Raw genomic sequence first — 10,311 nt, 5'->3', positions numbered from 1 at the left:
CAACTCCATTGCAAATCACTTTCTCCTGGGCCAGGTAATAGAGGATGCATGATAAGGCATCACCCTGTCTTAGACCGTTCTTGATGTCAAAAGATTTCGGGAGTGATTCTGCTGCTTTTATCTGGCCTCGCATATTGATTAGGGTCAGGCTACTCAGTCTTATTAATTTCGTTGGGATACCGAATTCTCTCATGGCCGTATCAGTTTTACCCTGGCGATGCCGAAGAGAAAAAATCTAATCTGTTGCTGATTTGCCTGCAGTGAAGGCTCTTTGGTATGGGCCAATGATGTTCTGGATGTATGGGGTTATCCGGCATAACAAGACAGCGGAGAATATCTTATAGGTAGCACTCAGCAACGTGATACCTCTATAATTGCTGCACTGCGTGATATCTCCCTTTTTATCTATGGAACAGATAATGCCCCGTTCCCAGTCATCAGGCATTGATTCGCCGTCCCACACCGTAAGCATCAGTTGTTGAACCACACTCCATATTTAACCAGTTCGACTGTAATTCCATCGGCTTTTGGCGACTGATGGTTTTTAAGCCAATGGATTGCACGGGCTGTTTCTTCCGAGCTTGGTGGTGGCAGCATTTCATCATCAACACAACCAATCGTTTTGTTTTATGGGCACCGTACGACATCTAACGGGATGTGTATTATCGATTAAAGGTCAAGTGTTGCGGAAAGAATCCATAACTCCAAACAACTAATCGATCTGATGGACGACTATAGGCACCAAAACTTTCAGGAAATGCCCGATAAGCTTTTTGAATAAATTTGAGCTCCAGATTGAGTCCCTTAATGAGTGGTCATTGGATTCTATGTCCCAAACTGTAGGACCAGTTATTCAAGACTAGTGTCTACGACTTTTGATACATGACAATTCTCGAATAAGAGGTTTCTCTCTCTCTCCATGTTTTAAACTGTGTAATAGATAATAGTATGCACAGCGGAATAAATGATTATTTGACGCCACTGGTTCCAACCTTGCACAATTTATACAAAAAAATGCAAACAGCAACCGATGTAAAATCTTCAAACATCTGACAAATTTTAAATTTGTGCTGAATTAAACGCAAACCCTAGCGGGCTTTTTGAAAATCGATTTTTGGGACAGTTCCAAATTATTTATAGTTTTTTAATACAAAAATTTTAATAATTCAATAGTTTTGCTAAATAGATAGTATAAATTTTTTGTGTATTGAAAAGTTATTTATAAGTGACGTTTGTCCGAGAATTTAAACTTTTTACAGAAATGCCGTCTATTATTGATTTGAAAGAAGTAGACTCGATTTTCCCGAGGACTCAAGATAACAAAGATATAATTCGCAACGAAAGTGCGCTCTCACTTGTAGAAAATTCGGAAAAGCAAAGGAAAAGGAGGAGAAAACTATCTGAGGTAAATATAGTGGGCCAAGAGTAAAAATAAATCCATAAAAATGTGGTCCAAAGATGCTAGCAGTTGCAATGACGAAGATGAAAGAATACAGTCGACCCCGACTTGATTTTTGAGATGAGTCTTTTTCTTCAGTATCATTCGGAAGCAGGATCAGCTCCTTACAAGAGAATGAGAATTCTAATTTTGTAATTTATAACTTAGGGGCTTAGGATTTTAATCTGCCTATATTTTCACCTAGTACTAGCTGATATCCACCATATATCCACTGACATCCAAGTTTTGTGTTCTCAGTGTAAACAGAGTTGATCATGTTCTTCACGTTAAGCGCGATAGCATCGGATTCTTCTTTTGGGTCACCTTTCTAACTCATGTCTCCAATTGTTTTGCTTCTTCTGCTATATGTGTTTGCCACTATTCCCTAAATAGAACATAGCTGAGATTGCACTCGTTAATGTCTTAGCTCCTTCCATATCTTCCCAAGAAGCTTCCATACTCAGTGGTGGCGACTTTTGATGTACTACTTCCAGTGCTTCCATCACTCACATGTCTTCCATCACTCACATGTCATTTTACAAAAATTCACGTATCCTTTCCGATGCATGGGTCCGATCCGGATCCTGTAAAATAAATACGCGACCGCATCATCGATCGATGTTTCGCCTGCCCGAAATGTATTGGGACCTCGGGCTTTGAGGTTCCCTCCCTACCTTGACATCCTCAAGCCATTTTATTGGAAAATGCCCCTTTTAAGGTTTTGTATAAACACAAAATCTTATTAAAATCGGTTTACTGTCTGTCTGTCTGTCCGTCACACGCATTTTTCTCGGAGACGGTTGTATCGATTGACACCAAATTTGGTAGAAAGGTGGGAACTGTGAACGCTCACGCATATAGTGAGTTACATCCTTTTACGTCTAATTTAAGGGGGGACCGTCATACATGCAAAAGGAGGGTGTAAATTTTTTTTCATAAAATATAGTCAAGTTAATGGTCTGGGTTAGTACTTTTCGAAGCCGGTCTTAAATTTGACATTTGTTGAAAAGGTGGGGAGTGCGGGGGGTTGAAATTGATCATTTTTTTAAAGAACCCATTCTCAGAAACTACTCAACCGAAAAATCTGAAAAAAATCAGTGGGCTTCCACTATATAGTGCCTAGGCTTCGAAATACCCTCCATACCGATACCTGTTCGAATAAAGTTAATAATGGTACATTACTATAATTTTTAGTAATTGACAGGAAAACCTTCCTTAAGTTCACTCTAGAATCACGAAATTTTGCAGCAATATAGGCAATATAGAGCATGATCCTGCCAAATTTGGTGAATATCGCATTATTACTAACAAAGCTATACTAGATTAAAACTGTCGCTCCTCTGCAAATCCAAGACTATGAATGATAATATCACTTGAAAGTGGATATTTTTACATAATATATGCATATTTTACGTGCTACATGCTAATGGGAAAGATGCACACTCAAATCTCTTTATAAAAGAAATACACAAAACCATTCATACCTGAAGCGTCTAGCTTCCGGTTTCCCGACTTGTTATAATATTCATGCAGAAATTACTAAATTAAAAAAATAATAATGTAATCCGTGGCGACTACTTCAGCAGATTCACATATACAGTCGATGAAGTGGACTGAGGAAATGAACCTTTTCATCACCTGCTCCTACTACGAAATAACGGCGGGAGCGGGTACAACACCTTAACGTCATCATCAGGGAGCCTGCACGACTTGAGATCTTCGCAGAAGCTGATGATCTACAGTCGATGAGGGTAGAAACGGTGACATCAACAACACGACTTTGCATTGCAGGCAACAGTTTCTATACTCGCCGAAGTATTCTTCTCCAACGGCAGCTGAAGTTTTCGGAAATGGATCCTTTGCATAGACCAGACCGACAATTCTATCTCAAATCAATGATGACATTGCATCTCGACTGTATGCTGACACGTCACTGCTGCAGCCGGTAATGACTTCAATTCAGACGTGTCTAGAATCCAACGTGCTCTAAGAACCAGAGTATTTTTTTTCAAATCACTCAACGAATCCCAACAGGGCGTCCAGGCAGTACAGTTTTCGGTGACGTCAGCGAGAGAATATTGGAGTGGAATTTGGCAGTTACGCGTTCAGCATGCTGAGTGGATCACCGCCGAGGACACCCGCCACGCCACTACGGCTGGCATGAATATTGCAGATGTAACCGAAGAAGAAGTTCGAAGAGCCATAAATGGCTCGAAGAACTGGAGGGGCCCTGGTTTGGATCGGATGCAGAATTTCTGACATAAGGAATTTATCAGTATACACGGTCGGCTGGCACATAGCATAAATCATGTCATTAGTCAGCCGGAGGAATTTCCACACATTCTCATTGCGGGGATTACCTATCTTATACCTAAAAAGGACACGGTGTAGGACCATTCAGACACAGGACCGATTGCTTGTTTACCAACTCTATACAAACTGATAACGTCCATTATTAATGCGCACCTCGAGACCAACAACATTCTGTCCGGGAAGCAGAAGGGCTGTCGAGTTGGATCAAGGGAGCAAAGAGCAACTCATTATCGACTCGGTAGTTGTAGGACAAGCAACTAGAGGCCAAAGAAACCTCTATAGTTGCTATATCGATTATGCCAAGGCTTTTAATAGCGTTCCGCATACCTGGCTAATCGATATCCTACATCTGTATCGCATTGATCCGAAACTAATAAAGTTTATGGTGACAGTCATGGAATGGCATACCATTTTATCAGTGCGTTCATCTGAGGGTGCTAATACTTCAGAACCTATCCATATACGAAGAAGCCTATTCCATACGGGTTCGTTGAGTCAACTTTGGTTTTGCATGGCACTGAACTCCTTTTCACGGCTACTAAATGATGCTAGAGGGCATGGTTTTGTGATAATATATGGTGGTAAGTGCGAGCTGACACATTTGATGTATTTAGATGACATCAAGTTGAATGCTGGTACCACTGCGTGATATTCGGATGGAGTTTGGATTAAACTAGTGTCGAATCCAAGCCATCTGCAAAGGTCATCATTAGTTGCATGCCGGACACAGCATTGGTGACCTCCAAATCTAAGCTATGGTCGAGACAGACTTCTAGAAGTACCTAAGAATTCTCTAAGAAACCCATGCTCAAGTTGGTGATTTGAAAGATGCTCTGCCGTCCGAATTCCTGCGACGTGAAATCGTATCACTCGGGGAAGAATAAAGTAAGCGCATTGAGTGTATTCACTATCCCTTCACTGGCTTATGAGTTCGGAATATTGGATATCCAACGTTTAGTCAAGTCCATGGCATTGCACAGTGGAGGATGTATATATATAATACGCGCTGTCCGGATTTCAATTTTGCTTACGAAAATAGAGTTTTTGTTTTTCGCCCTTAGCAGGGGTGTTATTCTATCCTTTTTCATTGATTCTTTTTGCATTGTGTCCAACAAACCGTACGTAACGAACTTGTAAAAAAAACAAAACATATACAACTCCTTTCATCCCCTTTCTGAGCACTTATTTATTTCATACCACGGTGTCCGGATTTCACTTTTGTTCACTGCGTATCAGATACAATAATGGTCCCAGCACCCACTAGCTTTGAGAGAATGAACTCTGAATGTAAAGCTTTTGTATCTTAATCGGAACTACCGAGCGAATATATTGTATAAGACTTTAAGATATCACACATATTCGCTGCACCAATTTTTAAGGTTTTGTATAAACACAAAACCTTATTAAAATCGGTTTACCGTCTGTCTGTCTGTCTGTCCGTCACACGCATTTTTCTCGGAGACGGTTATAGCGATTGACACCAAATATGGTAGAAAGGTGGGAACTGTGAACGCTCACACATACAGTGAGTTACATCCTTTTACGTTGAATTTAAGGGGGGGTCCCCATACATGCAAAAGGGGGGTGTAAATTTTTTTCTTATGTCATGTGGGGTATCAAATTAAAGGTCTCGATTAGTACTTTTCGAAGCCGGTCTTAGTTTTGACATTTCTTGGAAACGTGGGGAGTGCGGGGGGTTGAAAGTGATCATTTCTTTAAGGGGGCCATTCTCAGAAACTACCAAACCGAAAAATCTGAAAAAAATCAGGAGGCTGCCACTATATGGTGCCTTGGCTCCGAAATATCCTTCATACCGATATCTGTTCAAAGAAAGTTAGTAATAGTATATTACTATAATTTTTTGTCATTGGCTGGAAACCCCCCTTGAATTCATCCTAGCGGCAGGAAATTCTGCAGTGATGTAGGCTATAATGTAGAGCATAATCATACCAAGTTTGATGGAAATCGCACTATTACTAACAAATTTATAATACGTTGAAGTTGTTGCTTCTTTGAAAATTGAAGACTATCAATGTCAATATCACCCGAAAGTGGACATATGCATATATTACGTGCTACGTGCTAAGAAATACACAAAACTTTTCGTACCTGAAGCATCCAGCTTCCGGTTTCCCGACTTGTTCTAATTTTTAACAATAGCCTCTTATGCCAGACTCTGTTGAAAGGTTGGAAAATGTCGAGAAAGACGCGGAACTATATTTTCTTGTTATTGCCGAAACGACACGTTTTCTCAGAAGCCGAATTGATGGTCGGGTATTATATTGAGACTTTTTAGGAACGTCAGAATCTTTGATGGCTTTGATCTCGGTGTTGCGACAGTAATTATAACGGAAGTTCGCCACATGTGCGGAGGTGATCAATATGTTTCATCTGGTTAAAGATCTTAATCAGGTACTTGATAGCATGGAAATGGGGTTCTTTGATGAGGTAAAATGCCTGTAATTTAGTTCTGGCAATATGCTCTTTTAGGGTCCAGTTGATATGAGCGATATGTTTAACCCTACAACGGAGGTTTGTTTTAGCAGATGAGGGTGAGTACTTCATAGGTTGAACTTTGTTATTCAGCGAATTCTGTGTCAAAATATTTGCCAACCGGTTCGCGAGTGCAGCTCCTTTTTCAGTTTCACTACGAACCTCATTGATGTGGGAGCCCTATCTTGTCACCGAGATTAATTTTTCTTGTCATTAATGAAGTTTTTCATACCAACTTGCCCGAAGGAGTTCAATGGACATCTTTCCTCAAACACCTTGAAAACGCTAATGATATCTGTTTTCTCTCTCACCGAGTCGATGAAATGGCTTCAGATTTGGAATGAGTGGGACGTAGCGTCGAATTGAAGATAAACACGAACAAAACCAAGGTGCTCTCTATCCACCCTGCCAATCTACATTGAAGATTGGAAGAACATCAAAGATTCTGATCGATTTGCATATCTAGGAAGCGTTGTTTCTTCCGACGGTGGCGCTGAACTGAATGTCGCTTGATCCATTAACAGTTCTAGATCCATCTCGAAGGCCTCGTCTAAAATCTGGATATGCAGTTATCTCAACGTCAAGGTCAGGTTGAGACTGTTCTGTCCACATACTTCTTCTAGGTTGCTATATGGTGGAAAGTAGCCACCACTGTCACTCAAAAACCCCGAACCTTCGCCAACTCTTGTTTGCACCATGTGATGGTGACACGCTAGGCTGATACTATTTTAAGTCAGGAACTTAGTCGGCGTACATGCGTAGAATAGATCAATGAGTGCATTTCGATGGATTTTCCAATCGTAGTCCTCATTGCGTCAAAATTTAACGCTGCTGGAAACTTCTGATTTGTAATTCGTACACCAGGTCGTTGAGATGTTGGACAGATCTTGAGGTGGAAGCACTGATCACGACATATGTTATTTTCGGGGGGGTTTTATTCTTCTCATGCTCATCAAGTAGAAGTTTTAATTGGTTCTGTTTCCAATAGCTTATTTCGCTCTTCAAAGATTTCAGAAGATTTGCTGGCTGATAGTTACCGTGCATGCCTGGTTGGTTTTCTACTGGTCGATTTTTTAGGTGGTATTTTCAATAACAATAAAACCAGTCGCTGTCACTATTTATCATGACGACTGGCTGAAAAGTGCATAAGTTGATCAATTCTAGCGTCGTCTACGGGCAAGCTACAACAACGCAGATAGTTTCAAAAATGTTCCTATTAAAAAATAAATACCATAATGTACCAATCTATAAATCCCAAACAATATATTTTTTTGTGTATTATATTTTCCTTTCGGTAAAAAGCTAATGCATGAATCGTTTCACTTCAATTTCAGAAGGAAGCTGACAGTAACCAGCTGGCTCCTGTAAATTTGAATGATCAAGGTAACTGTCCCCCCTCCCCTTGTCGATAAAATATTCTTAATTATCCTGTCTAACTATTATAGCTTCGTCATCATCCCACCGGTCAATGATAGACCTTCATATGGCAGACGACGAGATGATAAATATCCCATGGAAGCTACACATTGCAGAACAATCTATTATGGGATTAAATTTGCCCTTCCAGACATTTCTCAGTCCATCGCGCACTCTTTCCGAAGAATTTAATGTGTCCACTGGTAGGCTTAGCCACCCAAAAAGCGCTCAGGTAATTGGCTTTACCAGGCCTTTCGAATCTGGGGCTCCGCAAATCGATTCAACCAATTTTGACTGGAGGGACTGCTCAAATAAAAAACCAATGGCCCCTGTTCATCCCATTTGCTGTGGACCAAGTATGCTGAGCAAAATTTTTGATGCGAGAATTCATATGCTAGAAGAAGAGATTGTTGAATATTGCTGCAAAATTAAGGAGAAAACCACCACACTGAGGAACTGCTGTCGCCAGAAGGAGTTGTTGGTGTGCCGCAAAAATACCCTGCATAACATTCTAATGGTTAAGTTAGAGAAAATGAAGAAACTCCAGATACATCTTTTCAAAATTAGATTTGCGGTTTGCTGCCCAAAAGTCTCGGCTATTTGCATGGTAGATATGGATGTCCGCGAAGAGATCGAAAACATCCGCAGGTTAGAAGACAAGGTTGAGGCTTTATATAATGGAAAAGAATATAAAAGACAACTTGAGAGCGTATGCAAGGCCGACAAAGAAAAACTCGAAAAATTCCAAAAAGATTGGGAAGCAGATTTGCAATTAGTAGAAAAAGCTTACACAGAACTTTCGGATAAACTGAACAAAATGAAGGAAATATGCAAGCCTTCAGAACAAAAAGATACTAAATGGACTATGAGCCCAGTTGTATCACAAATTAAAGGAGAAAAAGAGGAAGCTCCTGCAGGAGAGGAGCCAAATAATCCTCCCCCTGTGGATACAGTATTCCGGAGGAATTTAGCTCATAAACCCCGGGCTATTTCAGAATCGTGCGACAGCTCGTCCCATATTCGCCATCGAGCTCGCCGAGTAGAACCAGACGCACAGAAATGCAAGGAAGTATCTAACAAACGCCAAATTAGGCAAAACAACCGCCGCCCGGAAAACGTGAAGCAGGACACACAACCACGTCGGCAAGTGAAACAACCTACATCCTCGAAGGATTACACCCTTGCAAGTAGCTCTGAATAGCGAGTGAAATGGAAAATTTCCTGTCTCCCCTTTGAATCCTGTATATTTAGCAATAATAAATTACTTGTTGCTTTCTCTAGGCGAATATATCTTTTGTACCGAAGGTAGGTATCCATTTTCCGGCCCTTTGATTTGCGAGGAAACATTAAATCTGGATTTGGTTTTAGGCCCCAGCAAGTTGATACAATGTGTAAAATCTCGTCAGCCACTTTACAGCTTGTTGGAGGTGTCACAAATGTCACCTGTTCACTCCTTTATGGAGCAAAGCAAATTCACGTAATTTCTTATTTCATTTTATTATCTTTTCGTTATTCTATTTGCATTGAGACTAGACATCTGTTTAATTATAACATTTAATACTGCGCAAGCGATATGTCTACAGTGGCGAAAGGAGTGCAGACATCGACTCTAAATGCCCATAATAAAGCAGAATTTGCCCATCGTACCAAATTTAGTGACAAGAGTTTCAGTCGTTTCCGAATAAATCATGTGTGACGTCTGTCTAGACAGACAGAGGTGCGACTCCAGTTAACAGATAGGGGCTTACTGATGAGTAAATAAAAATCTGCGCTTCAAAGTTGTTAGAGTTGATTAGAAACTGGCGGGTACTAGATAAAGTCTCACCCTCAGGTCACCGTTACCAACAATTTCGTCTATCTATTGCAGGCGAACAGCCTGTAATACAAAGACGGAATCTTAGGAAAACAGATTGGACAAAATTCAATGAACTTCATGGCGACGAAGTTGAGCTCCCTAGACGACTAAGGACTCCTTTGGCGACACAAGATCAATTGAAAACTCTGGATCGCACACTTTTAGAGTGCTTTGAAGAGGCTTGTCCTATTTCCCGAGGCCCAAGTGGTAAAACAGTTCCATGGTGGAACCGAGAACTGCAAAAACTCAGGAAATCATCCAGACTACTTTTAAACCGTGCTTGCAAAAGCGATAAAGATGAAGACTGGTTAAACTTCTGGAACTCACAGCGAATATAAGAGTCTCGTAAAACATTCGAAACGAGACTCTTTTAGAGCTTACTGTGAAGAACTGGAAGGTGAAAGGGAGCCTTCCAGGTTGTGCAGGGTCTTTAATAAGGATGAGTCGGCCAAGTTAAACTCTCTTAGAAAAGTGAATGGTACTTGGACGAACTCCACAGTTGAGTCAATACAGACTCTCTTGAAAGTACGCCACCCGGGAGAACAGGTCTCAGAAGTGGGAGGAAGTTAATTCGCGGTTTCTGCAAACACTTCTACAGGAAGGTGTTGCTAGGGGAATTGGAACACTGCGAGAGCGGTGGTTACCAACGGAAAAGCGAGAGCTGCTATGCTATCATTTGAACAGTTCAAAGCACCTGGTATGGATGGCATCTACCCAGCGATACTAAAGGATGTTATAGAGCACTTGGAGCAACTTCTAATTATTATTTTTCGAGGATGTCATGCTCTAGACTATG

At 40.8% G+C, this 10,311-nt stretch overlaps 1 protein-coding gene across 1 annotated transcript; it reads left to right on the top strand.

Annotated features, from left to right (window-relative positions):
- The first annotated feature begins 1,044 nt into the window (after window positions 1-1,044).
- On the top strand, window positions 1,045-8,940 carry LOC119660952. Its single transcript, XM_038069986.1, has 3 exons — window positions 1,045-1,405; window positions 7,579-7,627; window positions 7,690-8,940. Exons 1-3 carry the CDS (start codon window positions 1,262-1,264, stop codon window positions 8,859-8,861), a joined length of 1,365 nt encoding a protein of 454 aa, XP_037925914.1. The 5' UTR covers window positions 1,045-1,261; the 3' UTR covers window positions 8,862-8,940.
- The last annotated feature ends 1,371 nt before the right edge of the window (window positions 8,941-10,311 follow it).

The sequence above is a fragment of the Hermetia illucens genome, chromosome 1 (genome assembly GCF_905115235.1).
Source record: "Hermetia illucens chromosome 1, iHerIll2.2.curated.20191125, whole genome shotgun sequence".
Lineage (NCBI taxonomy): Eukaryota > Metazoa > Arthropoda > Insecta > Diptera > Stratiomyidae > Hermetia > Hermetia illucens.
The sequence above is the reverse complement of the archived record's forward strand: the minus strand, read 5'-3'. Positions and strand labels throughout refer to the sequence as shown.